Below are 22,619 nucleotides of genomic sequence, written 5' to 3'. Positions count from 1 at the left end.
GCACTGGCTCCTCCCCCTATGACCCTCCTCCAGACCTCAGTTAGAATCTTGTGCCCGGCTGAGCTGGATGCACACTAGGGGCTCTCCTGAGCTCCTAGAAAAGAAAGTATATTTTAGGTTTTTTATTTTCAGTTAGATCTGCTGGCAACAGACTCACTGCTACGAGGGACTAAGGGGAGAAGAAGCGAACCTACCTGATTGGAGCTAGTTTGGCCTTCTTAGGCTACTGGACACCATTAGCTCCAGAGGGATCGAACACAGGACCCGACCTCGATCGTTCGGTCCCGGAGCCGCGCCGCCGTCCCCCTTACAGAGCCAGAAGCATGAAGATGGTCCTGAAAATCGGCGGCAGAAGACTTCGGTCTTCAACAAGGTAGCGCACAGCACTGCAGCTGTGCGCCATTGCTCCTCATGCACACCTCACACTCCGGTCACTGATGGGTGCAGGGCGCTGGGGGGGGGGGCACCCTGAGCAGCAATATTGCTGGCAAATTAATCACAATATATAGTCCTAGAGGCTATATATGTGAAAAATACCCCTGCCAGAGATCCATAAAAAGCGGGAGAAAGTCTGCCGAAAAAGGGGCGGGGCTATCTCCCTCAGCACACTGGCGCTATTTTCTCTTCACAGTGCAGCTGGAAGACAGCTCCCCAGGCTCTCCCTGTAGTTTTCAGGCTCAAAGGGTTAAAAAGAGAGGGGGGGCACTAAATTTAGGCGCAAAATTGTGTATTATAGCAGCTATAAGGGAAAAATCACTGTGGGAAGTGTGAATCCCTGTATTATATAGCGCTTTGGTGTGTGCTGGCATACTCTCTCTCGGTCTCCCCAAAGGACTTTGTGGGGTCCTGTCCTCAGTCAGAGCATTCCCTGTGTGTGTGGTGTGTCGGTACGGCTGTGTCGACATGTTTGATGAGGAAGGTTACGTGGAAGGCGGAGCAGATGCCGATAAATGTGATGTCGCCCCCTGTGGGGCAGACACCAGAGTGGATGGATAGGTGGAAGGTATTAACCGACAATGTCAACTCCTTACATAAAAGGCTGGATGACGTAACAGCTGTGGGACAGCCGGCTTCTCAGCCCGCGCCTGCCCAGGCGTCTCAAAGGCCATCAGGGGCTCAAAAAACGCCCGCTACCTCAGATGGCAGACACAGATGTCGACGCGGAGTCTGACTCCAGTGTCGACGAGGTTGAGACATATACACAATCCACTAGGAACATCCGTTGCATGAGCTCGGCAATGAAAACTGTATTACACATTTCTGACATTAACCAGAGTACCACAAAACGGGTTTTATGTTTGGGGAGAAAAAGCAACCAGTGTTTTGTTCCCCCATCAGATGAGTGAATGAAGTGTGTGAAGAGGCGTGGGTTCCCCCGATAAGAAACTGGTAATTTCTAAAAGTTACTGATGGCGTACCCTTTCCCGCCAGAGGATAGGTCACGTTGGGAGATATCCCCTAGGGTGGATAAGGCGCTCACACGTTTGTCAAAAAAGGTGGCACTGCCGTCTTAGGATACGGCCACTTTGAAGGAGCCTGCTGATAAAAAACAGGAGGCTATCCTGAAGTCTGTATGTACACACTCAGGTACTATACTGAGACCTGCAATTGCCTCAGCATGGATAGTGCTGCTGCAGCGGGGTCTGTTACCCTGTCAGGACAGGGATACTATTTGGCTAACCATAGAGCATATTAAAGACGTAGTCTTATATATGAGGGATGCACAGAGGGATATTTGCCGGCTGGCATCCAGAATTAATGCAATGTCCATTCTGCCAGGAGGGTATTAGGGACCCGGCAGTGGACAGGTGATGCTGACTTTAAAAAGCACATCTGCCTTATAAGGGTGAGGAATTGTTGGGGATGGTCTCTGGGACCTCGTATCCACAGCAACAGCTGGGAAGAATTTTTTTTTTACCTCAGGTTTCCTTACAGCCTAAGAAAGCACTGTATTATCAGGTAGAGCCCTTTCGGCTTCAGAAAAGCAAGCGGGTCAAAGGCGCTTCCTTTCTGCACAGAGTCAAGGGAAGAGGGAAAAAAGCTGCACCAGCCAGCCAGTTCCCAGGATCAAAAATCTTCCCCCCGCTTCCTCTGAGTCCGCCGCATGACGCTGGGGCTCCACAGGTGGAGCCAGGTGCGGTGGGGGCGCGTTTCGGGAACTTCAGCGACCAGTGGGCTCGCTCACAGGTGGATCCCTGGGTTCTGCAAGTAGTATCACAGGGATACAGGCTGGAGTTCGAGGCGACTCCCCCTCGCCGTTACCTCACATCAGCCTTGCCTGCTGCCCTCGGAGAAAGGTAGTACTGGCGGCAATTCACAAGCTGTACTTCCAGCAGGTGAAATCAAGGTACCCCTCCTTCAACAAGGCCGGGGTTACTATTCCAAAATGTTGTGGTACCGAAACCAAACTGTTCGGTGAGACCCATTCTAAAATTGAAATCCTTGAACACTTATATACGAAGGTTCAAGTTCAAAATGGAATCGCTCAGGGCGATTATTGCAAGCCTGGAGAATTTCATGGTATCACTGGACATCAAGGATGCTTACCTGTATGTCCCTATTTACCCTCTTCACCAGGAGTACCTCAAAATTGTGGTACAGGATTGTCATTACCAATTCCAGACGTTGCCGTTGGTCTGTCCCCGGCACCGAGGGTATTTACCAAGGTAATGGCCGAAATAATTATCCCGTACTTGGACGATCTCCTTATAAAGGCGAGGTTCAGGGAGCAGTTGTTCGTCGGAGTAGCACTATCTCGGGAAGTGCTACAACAGCACGGCTGGATTCTGAATATTCCAAAGTCGCAGCTGGTTCCTACGACGCGTCTACTGTTCCTGGGTATGGTTCTGGACACAGAACAGGATAAAAAGGGTTTCTCCCGGAGGAGAAGTCCAAGGAGTTGTCGTCTCTAGACAGAGACCTCCTAATACAAATACAGGTGTCGGTGCATCAATGCACGCGAGCCCTGGGAAAGATGGTAGCTTCTTACGAAGAAATTCCATTCGCCAGGTCCCATGCAAGGATCTTCCAGTGGGATCTGTTGGACAAGTGGTCCGGGTCGCATCTTCAGATGCATCGGCGGATAACCCTGTCTCCAAGGGCCAAGGTGTCGCTGTTGTGGTGGCTGCAGAGTGCTCATCTTCTAGGGGGACGCAGATTCGGCATACAGGACTGGGTCCTGGTGACCACGGATGCCAGCCTTCGAGGCTGGGGGGCAGTCACACAGGGAAGAAACTTCCAAGGCCTATGGAAAAGTCAGGAGACTTCCCTACACATAAATATTCTGGAACTAAGGGCCATTTACAATGCCCTAAGTCAGGCTAGACCCCTGCTTCAACACCGGCCGGTGCTGATCCAGTCAGACAACATCACGGCGGTCGCTCATGTAAACCGACAGGACGGCACAAGAAGCAGGATGGCGATGGCAGAAGCCACAAGGATTCTCCGATGGGCGGAAAATCATGTGTTAGCACTGTCAGCAGTGTTCATTCCCGGAGTGGACAACTGAGAAGCAGACTTTCTCAGCCGAACGACCTCCACCCGGGAGAGTGGGGACTTCATCCAGAAGTCTTCCAAATGATTGTACACCGTTGGGAAAGGCCACAGGTGGACATGATGGTGTCCCGCCTCACAAGAAGCTACAAAGATATTGCGCCAGGTCAAGGGACCCTCAGGCGATAGCTGTGGACGCTCTGGTAACACCGTGGGAGTACCAGTCGGGGTATGTGTTCCCTTCTCTGCCTCTCTTACCCAGGGTAATGAGAATAATAAGAAGGAGAGGAGTAAGAACTATACTCATTGTTCCGGATTGGCCAAGAAGAGCTTGGTACCCAGAACTCCAAGAAATGATCTCCGAGGACCCATGGCCTCTGCCGCTCAGACAGGACCTGCTGCAGCAGGGGGCCTGTCTGTTCCAAGACGTACCGCGGCTGCGTTTGACGGCATGGCGGTTGAACGCCGGATCCTGAAGGAAAAGGGCATTCCGGAGGAAGTTATCCCTACGCTAATTAAAGCTAGGAAAGAAGTGAACGCAAACCATTATCACCGCATATGGCGGAAATATGTTGCGTGCTGTGAGGCCCAGAAGGCCCCAAAGGAGGAATTTCAGCTAGGTCGATTTCTGCACTTCCTACAGTCAGAGGTGACTATGGGCCTAAAATTGGGTTCCATTAAGGTCCAGATTTCGGCTCTATCGATTTTCTTCCAAAATAGAACTGGCTTCACTGCCTGAAGTTCAGACTTTTGTTAAGGGAGTGCTGCATAGTTAGCACCCGTTTGTGCCTCCAGTGGCACCGTGGGATCTCAACGTGGTGTTGGATTTCCTGAAGTCGCATTGGGTTGAGCCACTTAAATCCGTGGAGCTACAATACCTCACGTGGAAAGTGGTCATGCTGTGGGCCTTGGCGTCGGCCAGGCGTGTATCAGAATTGGCTGCTTTGTCATGCTAAAGCCCTTATCTGTATTTTATATGGATAAGGCGGAATTGAGGACTCGTTCCCAATACCTTCCTAAGGTGGTATCAGTTTTTCATGTGAACCAACCTATTGTGGTGCCTGCGGCTACTTGGGACTTGGAGGATTCCAAGTTACTGGACGTAGTCAGGGCCCTGAAAAGTATAAGTTTCCAGGACGGCTGAAGTCAGGAAAACTGACTCGCTATTTATCCTGTATGCACCCAACAAGCTGGGTGCTCCTGCTTCTAAGCAGACTATTGCTCGCTAGATCTGTAGCACGATTCAACTTGCACATTCTGCGGCTGGACTGCCGCACCCTAAATCTGTAAAAGCCCATTCCACGAGGAAAGTGGGCTCTTCTTGGCGGCTGCCCGAGGGGTCTCGGCTTTACAAATTTGCCGAGCTGTTACTTGGTCGGGTTCAAACATTTTTGCAAGAGTCTACAAGTTTGATACCCTGGCTGAGGAGGACCTAGAGTTTGCTCATTCGGTGCTGCAGAGTCATCCACACTCTCCCGCCCGTTTGGGAGCTTTGGTATAATCCCCATGGTCCTTACGGAGTCCCAGCATCCACTTAGGACGTCAGAGAAAATAAGATTTTACTCACCGGTAAATCTATTTCTCGTAGTCCGTAGTGGATGCTGGGCGCCCATCACAAGTGCGGATTGTCTGCAATACTTGTTTATAGTTATTGCCTAACTAAAGGGTTATTGTTGAGCCATCTGTTGAGAGGCTCAGTTATATTTCATACTGTTAACTGGGTATAGTATCACAAGTTATACGGTGTGATTGGTGTGGCTGGTATGAGTCTTACCCGGGATTCAAAATCCTTCCTTATTGTGTCAGCTCTTCCGGGCACAGTATCCTAACTGAGGTCTGGAGGAGGGTCATAGTGGGAGGAGCCAGTGCACACCAGGTAGTCCTAAAGCTTTCTTTAGTTGTGCCCAGTCTCCTGCGGAGCCGCTATTCCCCATGGTCCTTACGGAGTCCCAGCATCCACTACGGACTACGAGAAATAGATTTACCGGTGAGTAAAATCTTATTATATATAGATATATATATATATCTATATCTATATCTATCTATCTATCTATCTATATATATATATATATATATATATATATATATATATATATATATATATATATATAATATATAAAATCTATCTATCAGTGGAAAAAAGAGGCGGCACTCGGAGACTGTGCAATCAAAGTGTATTGAACAAAAGTGGCATCAACGTTTCGGGGACCAGTTCCCCTTCTTCAGGATAAAGTGACAGTGCATAAAACTGTGCTTAAATACCATTCCCCTTACTCACCCCCCTTCACGTGCATGCAATCTTCTCAGCGTTTCCAGCTGGCCGCTCGTCGGAGCCTCCGCCCGGCGCTTCCGCTCGCGTCAGCGTAACCAGGAAGTGACATCGCGGGAACCCCCCGATGCGACCATGGAAACACTGTAAACAAAAACTACAGATTGTCAGTACGTACAGTGCTTGCAAAACATACCTCAGTGTATGCTGACCACTTGGCCAGTAAAGTGCTTATGTGCATATAATTATCACATGCAGAGGGATGAGTAAGGGGAATGGTATTTAAGCACTGTTTTATGCACTGTCACTTTATCCTGAAGAAGGGGAACTGGTCCCCGAAACGTTGATGCCACTTTTGTTCAATACACTTTGATTGCACAGTCTCCGAGTGCCGCCTCTTTTTTCCACTGTCGTCTGTACCGGAGGGAGACCCCCGGAGGGGGAGGGCACAGGAGCGAGACATATCCCACGGTGTATTACGTGAGTGCCGGGGTCATTGTACATATACAATATATATATTACACACACCTTAGTACAATTTTACTGAGTCGTGCAAGTGTCTGTCTTTGTGTATTGTTTTGTCTGTCTGCATAATGAGTAAGGCACCAGCAAAGACTAAAAAGCAGTTTCACTGCAATGTCTGTAAGAGTGTGTTACCAGATGGATCTACCACATGTACAGTATGTTTTGTGAATTCAGCTACGGATAGAATTTCGCCTCCGGTTTCAAAGCCGTTTTCATCCCCGGACCCTCCATGGGAAATGCTAGCCAATGTAATGGCTGGGTTGCAATCAGAATTGGCCGCCGCTCGACAAGAGCGAGAAGCGGCAAGATCTGAGTCTCTGGTGAGACCGCTGGAACTACCGGAGGGGTCTCAGCCTTGCCATAAGTCCAAGTCCATTTTGGGTAGTAGGGATAAATTTCATTTGTCTTATGATTTACCCGTTTCTGCTATGTTGCATTCTGACGATTCTATGCCAGACCTCACTGCGCAAGATGAGGGTGAGGAGGGCAAAGTAGACTAGCAGTCAGATAGTGAAGATTTTGACAGCCCGGTGCGTCAGTCTCTGAAGTTTACGGAAACTGAGGAGCCTCTGGCGAATGATGAAGTCGTCTTTACTAAACGAAAGATCTCCAATGTGTTTTCCTGTTTCGGATTCTCTTAATACAATGTTAGTAGAAACAAGAAAGAATCCAGATAAACGGTTTTCTATACCTCGCAGATTTAAGTCTAGTTACCCGTTTCCAGAATCTGTGACATGTACATGGGAGAATCCGCCAATGGTGGATTCGTCTGTGTCAAAACTTACAAAGAAATTAACCATACCAGTGCCAACGGCTACTACGCTTAAAGACCCTTCAGACCGTAAAATAGAAGCTATGCTAAAGTCCGTGTATATAGCAGCAGGAGTGTTGCTTAGACCTGGGTTGGTTGGCATTTGGGTCACTAAGGCGCTAATTGTATGGATAACAGAACTCAAGTCTGCCCTAAATGACGATCGCCTTATACTTCTTGCTGATCAAATCTGTGAAGCTGCTGAGTATCTATGTACAGCTTCTACTGACGTCTGTCAGCTCACTTCTCGCATTTCATCGTCGCTAGTTACAGTACGACGAACACTCTGGCTGCGTTCTTGGCAAGCGGAGGCAGAGGTCAAAAGAGGTATAGAGGCGTTGCCTTACGGTGGCGAGAAGTTGTTTGGTCCTGAATTGGACAAATGGATTTCTGAGGCTACGGGAGGAAAGTTTGTTTTCTTACCATTGCCTCCAACGGTACCAAGACGGAAATACTCTGGTCCGGCGTTCAAATCCTTTAGACCTCAGCCCTTTTGAGACCGTGGTAGAGTAACAGCCGCGCCTGGTAGTCGAGGTCGAGGACGTGGTTTCCAACAAACCAACACCAGTCGTCAGGACGCTAAGGTCACCTACAAGTCAGTGGCATGACGGGCTCCCAGCCCATCTCGGGTCTCCGATTGTGGGAGCACGCCTTCAGATGTTCCATTTGGCGTGGTTCCAGACATCCACAGATGGGTGGATCCGCAATTTAGTGTTAAAAGGTTACAAAATAGAGTTCGACTGTCTTCCGCCACTGCGGTTTTTCAAGACAGGACTGCCTCTCTCGGACGACAAGAGGGCGGTTCTGCAAATTTCCATTCAGTCCCTGCTGGATTCAGCAGTTTTGATTCCGGTCCCTGTACAACAACAAGGTCAGGGTTATTATTCCAGTCTGTTTGTGGTACCAAAGCCGGATGGCTCCGTCAGGCCAATATTGAACTTTAAAAGGGTCTCAATCAGTACGTCACTTACTACAGATTCAAGATGGAATCTCTGCGGTCAGTAATTGCAGGTTTAGAGCCACAGGAATTCATGATTGCGCTAGATCTCAAGGATGCGTACTTACACATTCCGATTTGGCCACCTCATCAGAGGTTCTTGCGTTTTGCAATGCGGCAGAACCATTACCAGTTTCAGGCTCTACCGTTTGGCCTCTCGTCAGCGCCTCGGGTATTCACCAAAGTGATGTCTGTGATGATAGCTCATCTCAGGTCCCTTGGAGTGACAATAGTTCCGTACTTGGACGATCTGCTCATCAAAGCTCCGTCTCAACAGATGCTCCTCCAACATGCGTTGCTAACGTTCAATGTACTGGTTCACCACGGTTGGATTGTCAACTTCAAGAAATCACATCTAATTCCGTCTCGACTTCAATTCCTAGGTATGATTCTCTGTACGGTAAATCAAAGAATTTACCTACCAGAACAGAAAGTACAGATTATTCATCATCTGGTACAATTAGTGCTCAAGCCACGCACAGTCTCGGTACATTTGCGCATTCGCCTCTTTTGATTAATGGTGGCAGCTTTCGAAGCGCTTCAGTTCGGAAGTTTTCACTCGCGTCCTTTTCAACTGGATGTGCTCACACAGTGGTCGGGCTCGCATCTGCAGATTCACCACAGGGTGAGGTTGTCGCCACGGGCCAGGGTATCTCTACTCTGGTGGCTCAAAGTACACAATCTAACCGCAGGGAAACGGTTCGGCGCCTGGAATTGGATAATTCAAATGACGGACGCAAGTCTCAGAGTTGGGGAGCTGTAGTTCAAAATTGTCAGCTCCAGGGTCTCTGGGCGGATCACGAAAGATTGCGGTCTATAAATGTCCTGGAACTCCGGGCAATTTACAATGCGCTACGACAAGCAGTACACATGCTTCGGTCTCACTGTCCAGGTGCAGTCCGACAACGCGACGGCAGTCGCGTACATCAACAAACAAGGAGGAACGAGAAGCCGCATGGCCATGCGGGAAGTAGCTCGAATCCTAAATTGGGCCGAGCATCACCAAGTGATATTGTCGGCAGTGTTCATTCCGGGAGTGGACAACTGGGAGGCGGATTATCTCAGCCGTCGGGATTTTCATCCAGGAGAATGGGCATTGAATTCAGAAGTTTTTCACATGTTGGTCCAGAGGTGGGGTTACCCTCAAGTGGACCTGATGGCATCTCGCAATGCCCCAGTATGTGTCCAGAACGCGAGATCCAAAGGCAGTGGCGGTGGATGCTCTCACAATCGCGTGGCCATACAGCCTCGTATATCTGTTTCCACCGTTTCCGCTGCTCCCTCTGTTGCTAAAACGGATCAAGAGAGAGTCCGCCACAGTCATACTAGTGGCGCCTCATTGGCCTCGGAGAGCTTGGTTCTCGGATCTCCACTGACTACTCGCAGACGATCCTTGGCCGCTCCTGCTACGTCCGGACCTGTTACAACAGGGTCCGTTCCTTTACTCCGATTTTAGCGCGGCTGCGTTTGACGGGGTGGCTGTTGAGACCTCCCTCTTAAGAAGAGAGGGCATTGCAGAATCGGTTATACCAACCATGTTACGAGCTAGGAAGCCAGTTACGGCAGCTCATTATTACAGAATTTGGCGTGCCTATATAGGTTGGTGTAAAGCTCGGAAGTTTCCGACATCATCTTTCAAGTTATCCCGTCTTTTGTTATTTCTACAGACGGGGTTAGATGGAGGACTGCGTTTATCTACACTAAAGGTGCAGGTATCTGCTTTGTCAATTTACTTTCAAAGGCGATTGGCTCTATTGCCATCTGTACATACTTTTCTGCAAGGTGTCCTCAGAGTACAGCCTCCGTTCATTCCACCTACAGCGCCATGGGACTTGAATCTGGTTTTAGATTTCTTACAGTCTTCACATTTTGAACCCTTACAACAAGTGGATACAGGTTGAGTATCCCTTATCCAAAATTCAAAATCCCACATTTTTGGGTCCTTATCTCTCACTTGGGAAAACAATTTTTCTCCTAGCCTTGGCTTCAGCAAGGCGTGTTTCAGATTTGGGTACCTTGTCATGCAAGCCACCGTATTTGGTGTTTCATGATGATAGAGCGGAACTTCGGACGAATCCCGCTTTCTTACCAAAGGTAGTGTCGTCTTTTCACATCAATCAACCAATAGTAGTTCCTGTGTTAACAGGAGATTCTGGAACTTTGGATGTGGTACGCGCATTACGCGTTTATGTATCCCGAACGTCTACAGTTCGTAAGACGGATACGTTGTTTGTTCTCTATGATGCTGCAAAGATAGGTTGGCCAGCTTCTAAGCAGACCTTATCCAGATGGATTAAACTGACCATACGTCAGGCTTGCCTTCATGCTAGGTTACAGCCGCCTACATCAGTAACAGCTCATTCCACACGTTCTGTGGGAACTTCATGGGCAGCGGGTCGTGGGGCTTCTACGACGCAGCTTTGCCGGGCGGCTACATGGTCATCAGTGCACACGTTTGTGCGCTTTTACAAGTTTGATACGTTTGCGGCATCAGCATCTAGCTTTGGCCGCCTAGTGTTACAGGTGCCAAACAGCTCTCCCGCCCACGGGGGAAGCTTTGGTACGTCCCAAGAGTACTCCAGTGACCCCTAGTGGATGAAAAAAAAATAGGATTTTGGTACTTACCAGGTAAATCCTTTTCTTTGAATCCATAGGGGGCACTGGTTGCCCACCCAGAGCAGTTTTACCTGGTTTGTGGTAAGTCAGGGGATCTTTATGGTAACACATTCTCACCGACTGGTTCAAAGTTTCAAGTTCTATCGGTTATGGTGTCAACTGTTTAGCTGTCGGTAACGTTATGTGTCAACTTTATTGTTGTCCGTTATGTTATATGTAATTCTCCATTGTCAACCTCTCTATAGCTCCTGTTTGGCTCAGTAAAAAACACTGAGGTACTCTGGGGTATTGAGGGGTGGAGAGTTCTAAATTTAAATATTCAGTGCCCAGTTCCTGCGGAATCCGTCCATATCCCAAGAGTACTCCAGTGCCCCCTATGGATTCAAAGAAAAGGATTTACCTGGTAAGTACCAAAATCCTATTTTCTTAGCAAAGTGGTTGTGACGTTCAGGCCTGCAGCCTGTAGTGGGGTTTTAATCACTTAGGTTCATTGTGGTCTTTTTTTTTGCAGATTAAGTGCCATTTATGGAGGAACCTATATGTTAAACAAGCCAATAGAGAAGTTGGTAGTTGAGAATGGAAAAATTGTTGGTGTAAAATCTGAAGGAGAGGTAGGCATTCTTGTACATCTTTTAAAAAAATATATATAACAGGGTTGTGTTTATTGGCCAGTGATATGGAAAGGGATGCGGCTCTTGGGATCCCGGCGGTTACCATGCCGACGCCAGAATACCGAGCGATCACAATGCCGCCTGACAGAATGCCGACACACGGGGTCCATTCCCACTCAGGTGTCCACGACACGCATAGAGTGGGAATAAAATCTGTGGTGAGCCACTAAGTTTGTTGCGTGGCAAGCACAGCGAGCCCACAAGGGGCTCTGTTGCGCTCTCCCCAGCCAGGATCCCTCAGTCGGTATGCTCCCACTGGGTTTCTGGGCCCTGGCAACGCGTTACCAGCGCTATGGAAATTCTATTTGTATCTAGCCTGCAATATGTAGTGAAATCTGGAAGTCTATCATGTTTATGTGCAAAAATACAGCTTCATAAATGTGTATTTATTGTATGTATAAGAGCTAGTATTTTGCCGAATGGTAAATGTGTTCTCTACATTGGAATATGTCTTAAGTTAGTACATTTTTATTTTATTTTATAGTGTGTGTATGTGTATATATATATATATATATATATATATATATATATATATATATATATATATATATGTGTGTGTGTGTGTGTGTGTGTGTGTGTGTGTGTGTGTATATATATATATATATATATATATATATATATATATATATATTGTTCTTATCCTTTATATGGCGCCACAAGGGTTCTGCAGCGCCCAATTACAGAGTACATGAACAAATAATCAAACAGGAAAACGGCAACTTACAGTTGATGACAGTATAGGTCAAGTACAGGGTAAATAAACATAGTTACATCAGCAGATGACACTGGAATAAGTATCAGTTGGCAGAAGACTGCTGGATTTGGTGTAGTTAAAGATTATTAAAGTAAGAAAGGATAAGCACATGAGGGAAGAGGGCCCTGCTCGTGAGAGCTTACATTCTAAAGGGGAGGGGTAGACAGACAGGGGTGACACAGATGGGGTACATAGAGAGCATAGAACAGAGGGTTAGGATGAGATTTGGCTGGGTTTGGTGAAGAAGTGGGTCTTGAGAGCCCGTTTGAAGTTTTGTAGAGAGGTGGAGAGTCTGAGGGGGAGAGGTAGGGAATTCCAGAGAAGTGGTGCAGCACGTGAAAAATCTTGGAGGTAGGAGTGGGAGGAAGTAATCCGTAGGCAGGAAAGTCAGCGTGCATTAGCAGAGCGAAGAGGACGGGTGGGAGTGTAAAGGGAGATAAGGTCAGAGATGTAGATGGGAGAGGAGTGGGTGAGGGCTTTGTAAGAGAGTGTGAGAAGCTTGAAATGGATTCTGTAAGGGAAGGGGAGCCCAGTGAAGGTCTAGTAAGAGAGGAGCGGTGGACGTAGTGCATTTGGTGAGGAAGATGAGCCGGGCAGCAGCATTGAGGATAGATTGTAGTGGAGAGAGGTATTTGTCAGGAATGCCAGTCAGGAGGAGATTACAGTAGTCCAGTCTGGAGATGACCAGTGAGTGGATAAGAGTCTTAGTAGCATCCTGGGTCAGAAAGGGTCTGATCCTGGAAATATTTTTTCGATGAAAACGGCAGGTTTGTGAGAGGTGCTGAATGTGTGGTTTGAAGGCGAGGGAGGAGTCAAGGATTACTCCAAGACAGCGCACATGGGGGCTAGAGGAGATAGTAGTGCCATCAATAGATAATGAGATTGTAGGAGGTGAGGTTATGCGGGAGGGAGGGAAGATGATCAGCTCGGTCTTAGACATGTTAAGTTTAAGAAAGCGCTTGGACATCCAGGAAGAGGTAGCAGAGAGACCGTTGGAGATACGCGTGAGGAGAGCAGGGGAGAGAGGTATGGAGAGGAAAGATAGATTTTGGTGTCATTAGCATAGAGATGATATTGGAAACCAAAAGAACTAATGAGTTGACCTAGTGAGCATACATACATACATACATACATACATACATACATACATACATACATACATACATACATACATACATACATACATACATACATATTGAGTATCCCATATCCAAATATTCCGAAATACGGAATTTTTTAAGTGAGACTGAGATAGTGAAAACTTTGTTTTCTGGTGGCTCAATGTACACAAACTTTATTTCATACAGAACATTATTCCAAATATTGTATTAAATGATCTTCAGGCTGTGTGTATAAGGTGTATATGAAACATGGATTGTGTGCATGTACACAAACTTTGTTTAATGCACAAAGTTATTAAACATACTGGCTAAAATTACCTTCAGGCTGTGTGTATAAGGTGTATATGAAACATAAATGCATTCTGTGCTTAGACTTGGGTCCCATCGCCATGATATCTCATGATGGTATGCAATTATTCCAAAATACGGAAAAATCCGATATCCAAAATACCTCTGGTCCCAAGCATTTTGGACATGGGATACTCAACCTATGTATATATGTATGTGTGTGTGTGTGTGTATGTATATGTATGTGTATGTATATATATATATATATATATATATATAGAAGTAGAGTCTCCGGCGCTTAGGTGTAGCTATGTGCTTATTATACCACGAAATTAACAATAACCTTTAGTGTAGATAGAATATTAATATACAATAAAAAGGGGGATACACTTCTCAGACTTATGAGCGGCAGCTTATACTACAAGAAAAGTGTGCTTGGCATACACACATATGAAATTAGAGGAATTGGTGAGAATAAGCGCCCAAGAGTGTGATTTTATACAACAAGGTAAGTGTAATGAAGGTATCTATGGTGGGTTAGCACCCATTGGACTTATCTGAAAACACCAGAGAAGCTAGATTCAGTCGATGCTCCTTTTTGATGCTTACAACATGTTAAAAAAGAAGAAGAACAGACATAGTGTGTACTGTTTTTGTAAAATATATCTAAATAATACACTGACTTTCTAATGTTAGGCTTAATTAGGGAAATAGCATATTCCCAAATGTATAATCAATATAGCCTATGCAGTGTATATATAAAAAGATACAATATTTAATATACACAAATGACATAAAAGTACATAAAAATACATAAAAACATAAAATGGCTGTATAGCATGCGTACAGAATAAAAGATTATATCAGGCTTATCTGTCCATAATTAACTGGAATGCATGCGTACAGAATTCAGGATGATAAATGGCTTATCTGTCCATTATAGGGAATGTCATCAGGTGGTCCCAACGCGTTTCGTCCGTCATCAGCAGGACTTCATCATCAGCGTCCTAGAGGATGCTGGGGACTCCGTAAGGACCATGGGGTATAGACGGGCTCCGCAGGAGACATGGGCACTATAAAGAACTTTAGATGGGTGTGCACTGGCTCCTCCCTCTATGCCCCTCCTCCAGACCTCAGTTAGATCCTGTGCCCAGAGGAGACTGGGTGCATTACAGGGGAGCTCTCCTGAGTTTCTCTGAAAAATAATTTTGTTAGGTTTTTTATTTTCAGGGAGCACTGCTGGCAACAGGCTCCCTGCATTGTGGGACTGAGGAGAGAGAAGCAGACCTACTTAAATGATAGGCTCTGCTTCTTAGGCCACTGGACACCATTAGCTCCAGAGGGTTGGAACGCAGGTCTCACCCTCGCCGTTCGTCCCGGAGCCACGCCGCCGTCCTCCTCGCAGAGCCGGAAGATAGAAGCCGGGTGAGTATAAGAAGAAAGAAGACTTCAAAGGCGGCAGAAGACTTCAGATCTTCTCTGCGGTAACGCTGCGCGCCATTGCTCCCAGACACAACACACACTGCAGGCACGGATGGGTGCAGGGCGCAGGGGGAGCGCCCTGGGCAGCAATAAAAGAACTCTAGGACTGGCAAAAAGGCATATATAAGCTGAGGTGGCAATATATATTAAATTCCCCGCCAGTATTAAACAAATTGAGCGGGACCGAAGCCCGCCGCTGAGGGGGCGGAGCTTGATCCCACAGCACTAGCCAGCGCCATTTTCTCCTCAGCACATGCAGAGAAGCTGGCTCCCCGGACTCTCCCCTGCTGAACACTGTGACACAGGGCAAAAAAGAGGAGGCGGGGGGGCACTTGTAAGGCGCAGTGAGTGTATAGATATATAGAGATAATCATATAAAAGCGCTGTTATCTGGGATTTTTGTTCGAGTGTCAGTTGGCGCTGGGTGTGTGCTGGCATACTCGCGCTCTCTCTGTCTCTCTCTCTCTATCTGTCTCTCCAAAGGGCCTTATTGGGGAACTGTCTCCATATAAATATATCCCTGTGTGTGTGGGGGTGTCGGTACGCGTGTGTCAGCATGTCTGAAGCGGAAGGCTCATCTAAGAAGGAGGTGGAGCAGATGATTGTGGTGTCTCCGTCTGCAACGCCGACACCTGATTGGTTGGACATGGGGAATGTTTTAAATGCAAATGTGACTTTGTTACATAAGAGATTAGACAAAGCAGAGTCCAGGGATAATACAGGGAGTCAATCAATGGCTTTGACGGTGTCACAGGGCCCTTCAGGGTCTCAAAAACGTCCCCTATCCCAAATAGCAGACACTGATACCGACACGAATTCGGACTCCAGTGTCGACTACAATGATACGAGGTTACACCCAATGGTGGCCAAAAGCATTCATTATATGATTATTGCAATAAAAGATGTTTTGCATATCACAGATGACCCCTCTGTCCCTGACACGAGGGCACACATGTTTAAGGAAAAGAAACCTGAGGTAACATTTCCCCCATCTCATGAGCTGAATGCGTTATTTGAAAAGGCTTAGGAATCTCCCGACAAACTGCAGATTCCCAAAAGAATTCTTGTGGCGTATCCTTTCCCTGCACAGGACAGGGTACGGTGGGAGTCTTTGCCCAGGGTGGACAAGGCTTTAACGCGCTTATCAAAGAAGGTGGCGCTACCGTCTCCAGACACTGCAGCCCTCAAGGATCCTGCTGATCGTAGACAGGAAACGACTTTAAAATCAATATATACACATACGGGTGCTTTACTCAGACCGGCAATAGCATCGGCTTGGGTTTGTAGTGCTGTAGCAGCTTGGACAGATACCTTGTCAGCTGATATTGATACCCTAGATAGGGATACCATTTTATTGACCTTAGGTCACATTAAAGACGCAGTCTTATATATGAGAGACGTTGGGCTGCTAGGTTCGAGAGCCAACGCCATGGCCATTTCTGCTAGGCGAGCACTGTGGACCCGCCAATGGACGGGTGATGCCAACTCAAAAAGGCATATGGAAGTTTTGCCTTACAAGGGTGAAGTTTTATTTGGGGAAGTATCACACTAATAAATATAATTGAAATTTTATCATAAAATATATGTACCAATTGATTCAAGATCCTAAAAAAGCTTACACTCAAATTGATATTATATCGTTTAATACTAGCATTGATATTGTACTAATAATGATTCATGCAAAAAAATGCCCTAACAGTATGATAAGAAAAAGTATCCAGACTTATAATATAAAGTGCAAAAGATGGAAAGCACTGTATTGAAAGTCCAGGAAATTAGCACAATGGGTTAGTAAGCACCAGTAAGCAAGCATGCATTCCTTTTATCCAAGCAGCCTTCTAATCATCCCTATTTAAGGGATATATGGCAAAGTTAGTATTATTATGTAGCCACACAAAGTTCTTTCAGCCCAAATGGATGAAGCAGAAATGATATAAATGATTTCCTGTAAGACTGCAAAGACTGGCAGCCCAATTGCCAAAGGATAGAAGCAGAATTAGTAAAATAGGTTAACCCACATCTTGCATTGATCCAGGATTAGAGCACATTTAGCCAAAGCACTCAACATAGATTATATCCTTTCTGGCTGCACAAGCTAGCAGCATATGATTCAAAGAGTAACCAAAACTTTAAAACACTCATTCCCCTGTGCACTGGGGTATGAATGAGAACAGTTCACCGGCCGGTCAGTGGAGGTTGTGAGCCACACACCCGGTATTGCAGGGGGTGAAAGAGATTCTCTTAACTCACAACACCTGTCGTTGTCCCTCACAAACGCGTTTATCCGCCTCAGGGTCCGTTTTCAGCGGCTTCATCAGTGTCCGATGTGTCTGCCTGTCTCCTTTGAACTTTAAATACCGGACTCGCCGGATCGCGCATGGGCAATGCGCTCGCGGTTCAAGCCTCATTTCCAACAATACACACTGAGCATGTTCGGCCAACGGGTTTGTAATCCAAGCCTCCTTTTGATTTTCATTGTGCAGAACCTAATGCGCTTTCTGATTGCAGCTCCTTTGTACATGCATTATCTAAATTTGTCCAATCATGATCATATAGTTTCAGCCTTATTTTAATGACCGGACAGCACATCAACAACCATATATCAATAAAGATTTTTTAAAATAAACATATAATACACATAAAAAATAATAATAATACTGTTGGCAATGATTTTTAAAACCAGCCATGCACAAAAATAAAAAATCATCTAAACTATCTTATAGAACCAACCTGTACATTTTTATCAACCTTAATTTCATATATATATATATATATATATATATATATATATATATATATATATATATATATATTTATTTATTTCACACACCAGTATTGTTAAACCCAAAATAATCATAGACCAGTGCCATCTAGTGGCCAATATTTATATGGTCCTAACCTGCCAATATCCCATATGTATGTATACATCCATCACCAATAAAGGATTCTAAAAATCCTCATGAATAATTATACTCAATTGCCCCCTTTAGCCATTATCCATCCTTATTTCATATATTGATCCTATTATTTTATATTGTGATTCCTTGATAACCGTCCACAATATCGTACCTCCCAATATATTATAAAAATATTCAATATTTATTGGCCAAATCCTAATGTTAATAGTTCTATATTTAAATATCTCCTCTTAATTCCTAGACCTTTATCAATTTAATTTCTACGTAGTGTCTCCACATATTGAGACCCTAAATATACACTTTATCCATACAACGTAAACCAGACTCAATTAGTTGTAATTTACCTATCCACATGGGTTTAACCCCCCATAATTGATTATTAATATTCCACTTTTATTGCTTATAATACCTCATGCACCTTTTAGGTGAATAATAAACCAATTCAGTGGTCCTTTCCATAAACCCTTATGCACATATAAACCATTAGATTCCATTTAGCTCCACCATATTATTAAGGCCGCCCGGCACCAACGTGTCCATTTTATATATCCAGAAAGCTTCCCTTCTACATAGAAGGTTAAACCGATCACCTCCACGTGTAGTGTTCTTAATCTGCTCAATGGCTATCATCGTGCTACTATCAAATTTTGAATTCTGGCATTGTGCTATATGACTAGACAGTGGGTGCCGTGCGCCTTTAGATACATTACGTCGATGTTCCATGTACCGGATATGCATGGTTCGTGTGGTCCTCCCAATATATTGTTTGCCACATAAATAGGTGATCACATAAATAATATATGTAGAGTTACAATTTAGGAATTCCTTTATCCGGAATTCTTCTCCAGTATTCGAGGATGTAAATACAATGCTTTTTCTAGGTGCATTTTTACAAGACAAACAGCTAAGCCTGCCACATTTGTGGAAACCTATTGGTTTTTCAGGTAACCACATTTTTTCTGATTTTAATATTTTAGATCTTTCGAAATGACTAGGTACCAAGATGGAACGCAAATTGTCTGCCTTCCTAAAAATTGTAGGTCCCTTTGGATCTAATTGTGGCTTAAGGACTTCATCTAGCGTTAAAAGGGACATATTTTTCTTAATCACACGTTCAATTTGGCGAGCACACCCATTGTATTGTGTAGTAAATGACATACTCCTTTTATCATTCTCCTCATTAGTATAGTTACCCAGTTTCTCTTTTCTTTTTTTTGGTTCCAATAATGTTGCCCTATCCATTAGTTCAACTTCACGAAAAGACTTCTCAAGTAATTCTTGAGGATAACCTTGTTCTGCAAAGGACAACATCAAAGATCTTGCCTGTGTTTGATAAGTGAGCAATGATGAACAATTTCTTCTAATGCGCACAAACTGGCCTTTGGGGATATTTTCCTTTCAATTTCTTTTATGTGATTTATCAAATTGAAGATAGATATTTTGATCTACTGGTTTAATATGTGTTTTTGTTATCAAATTACCATCTTGTACGGAGAGTGCTATATCCAGAAAACTAATCTCAGTATTACTGTAACTATACGTAAATTTTAAACCGAATTGATTATTATTTAATCCTTCAGTGAAATTTAAAAGTGATCCTAAATCACCACCCCAAACAAAAAATAAATCATCTATAAATCGTCCATAGTAGACCAGATCCCCGCCGAGTCCGCCCCCCAACACATGTTGGTCCTCAAAGACACCCATGTATAGGTTGGCGAAACTCGTCGCGAACCTGGCCCCCATGGCCACACCCTGTGTCTGTAAATAATAGTGAATCAAACAAAAAACAATTGTGCGTTAATATAAATTCAATGGATTTCAATAAAAAGTGATAGTCAATTATCTACCTTTTAACATTAGCTATATACTAATACCGTGTAGCCGTAGTGGCCGCTAAACCTCGTGCACGTGCTACGCACTTCATACGCTATTTGCGTATGAAGGCCTCACATGTGGTACGCAAGTAACGTACACACACTGCGCTGGGTGTATGGAATACACACTGCGAGCGCACACACAGACAGTACTTTTATAAACTTTAAACACAGAATATGCTTACACTGTAAACCTTAGAATTTTAACACTGTAATGATATACAACTGGTTAACCTGGATACATAAGCAAGCTGTTTGAGTGATTTGAAATACACAGAAACCCTTTGTACTAGCTAGAAACACACAGACACCCTGCTGAGGCTCCAAAACCTTTACTAACGAGCTTTTAGATATATCAAAAGGGGAAACACAATTACAGCTTATACTCTACAGTCTAACATCAGTATCTAAGCAGAATAACTACACATAAATATACAATAGCGTCACAATCTTATACAATAACAGAGAGAGAGAGAATATGGCAAATACAAACAGGGAACAAGTTGGTTACAGAGAATAACTTACACACACTGGGGAATGATCGCTGCGCAGCTTCTGGTACCAGCTCCAAGTTAGTCAAGATGAAAACCGTTTGTGGAGAGAGAGAGTGAGCTGGCCAGGCTGGCTGTCCTTATATACACTGCATACAGTACACTACAAAGGGACCTATAATCTCATTGTTCATTGGACACAGGAATGTCTCCTCGCATCATAACAAAATGTCATAGGTTAGTTTGAACAGGTGGGCTGTGACTATATCAAATTGCTCAGGTGGGAGGGAATCTCAGAATTCCCAACACATGGACAATGAATAAATGTCCAGAAACTACTAATAGACATAACTATATGCAGGAGCGATTAATCTTTACCTAACCAGCACCGGATTGTTTCTAATAAAAATGTTCTTTAGTTAGGTACCAAACACCACTGCTCAAATCCTATCTGACCCTTCATATCATGCAAAGAGGAATACCTCTGTCCAGGGATCAGTCACAATAAACAAACTTACAGTTATTATTAAGGGGAACATTATCTATAAAACACACTATTTGGATTTACTATGTAACGATTGAGTCGCCCGCTAGACGCACACGAACTCTACCGTAAGTGCGCGTACCACGCGCCAATGCGCACGGCCGTGGAGGCGCCGTCACGCAGCTGCGAATATGCGCACGCACGGGAGAGAACGCGCACGTGCAGCGGGCAAGCGCATGGGGTGAATATATGACAACGTGTAGCATGATATTTTTCCGACTTTGACAGTCCACCCTTTGGCAGTCATCAATAACTGCCACTTCCTAAAACAATTCAAAAAGAAAAATATATATATATATACCATCATGTTAGTACCATTTTATGATTGAGGAAAGGGAGGAGAAGAGAAGGTGGGAAAAAGGTATGACCTAGTGAGATAGTAGAAGCATGTGTGTATGAATCCATGTTTGAGGGGTCATGTATCATCGTGCCGTACGTGTTTTAAATCAAGCTTCGAGGTATTGCGAAGTATACATTTGAATTCCTTCTTATCCCGTATTACGGGTCTGTGGATGGGCTGTCAAACTTTACCGAGCTCTTTTCGGCTTTTGGTTGCAACAAATGGGGGAGCACATTTAGTTGATACATGAATGGGGGGATATGTGAGTGCTGATATCTGTATCTATATTCCCTATCGACTATGTGTGTCATTACCTGAAGGTTGTAGAGGTGAAGATAAGAAGCAATTATTATAAATGCAGTCATAAACTGTGAGTTTAATATGCATTCGCCGATTGAGGTCTTGTCTGATGTCTTGTCTTGATGTACATGTTGTCTGATGTCTCTCGATGCTTTTGCTATAAATGGCGACAAAAGCTTTTCCATTGTCCAGAAAGTTACAGTCACTAAAATAGTTGGGCTATTGTAAAAATGTAAAGTCACTAGGGATATTGGGGGTCTGTGGTATAGTCCATTGATGGTCTGTGTAAAAGAGGTTGTCAAATTCTTCTTCCAAGCGGATGTCTTTGTACCTTGGAGGAAAACAAAGGAGAAACGGGTGAAAGAAACGGACCGTGGAATCACATTTTCATCACAACATTGTCTCTATCGTTGGGTCATACATCAAATTTGTTGTTGTTATTATAGTGTCTTCGCTCCTTAAACTCATCACTCTGGTACTACCTTTACACTTCGTTAAAATCCGAACGCATCTAAATATCAGGCCAACAAATATGACGACTCCCAATATACACAAGAGAAACTTCCCTACATCCATGATAATACCTTGGGCCCATTCTCCTAAGCCCGAGAACCAATTTCGTGGGTTCAACCATGACACCCAACCGGTCAGCTCATTACCCACAGCAGCGAGAGTGAGATTATGTTTCCCTCGGAACTCCCATTTTAATTGCAAAATGTCACCCATCTTTTGGTCTATGACCTCGACTGGGTCCTCAGTGCTGTTTGTGATATACGTGCAGCACTTTATTCCATACTGAGTTGCTAGGGTAACACAATACCCGCCTGTCACAGCTGTGAGGTACTTGAGAATCATCCTATGCTATTTTGTAGGCTTGTAACTCCCTCCCTGTATACCTGAATGTGTCGTCATACATTTCGGTGATATTGTCGAATAAATTTGCAAGCGCAGATATATATTTATAATTTATCACTCCTCTGGCGGTACGAGTGATATCTAACGCGAGTAGGACTTGAATCCCGGTGGATTCATGGATCAGGTCAGAGGCCGGATGCTCTGTTCTTTCTACCAGGTGCCGTTTAACGATGTGCTCGTAATGAGTGTGAGTATAAGGAGCTTGGGC

At 44.8% G+C, this 22,619-nt stretch overlaps 1 protein-coding gene across 1 annotated transcript in view; it reads left to right on the top strand.

Moving 5' to 3' along the window:
• The window catches only part of GDI2 (GDP dissociation inhibitor 2), a 203,189-nt gene that overhangs the window by 116,426 nt on the left and 64,144 nt on the right, over nt 1–22,619 (top strand). Inside the window, exon 7 of the mRNA XM_063926788.1 lies at nt 11,222–11,321. Coding sequence (XP_063782858.1) covers nt 11,222–11,321 — 100 coding nt within the window. The remainder of the gene's footprint in view (nt 1–11,221; nt 11,322–22,619) is intronic.

This window comes from Pseudophryne corroboree, chromosome 6, assembly GCF_028390025.1.
Source record: "Pseudophryne corroboree isolate aPseCor3 chromosome 6, aPseCor3.hap2, whole genome shotgun sequence".
NCBI lineage: Eukaryota > Metazoa > Chordata > Amphibia > Anura > Myobatrachidae > Pseudophryne > Pseudophryne corroboree.
Note: the sequence above shows the minus strand (reverse complement) of the source record. Positions and strands in the feature narration are given on the sequence as shown.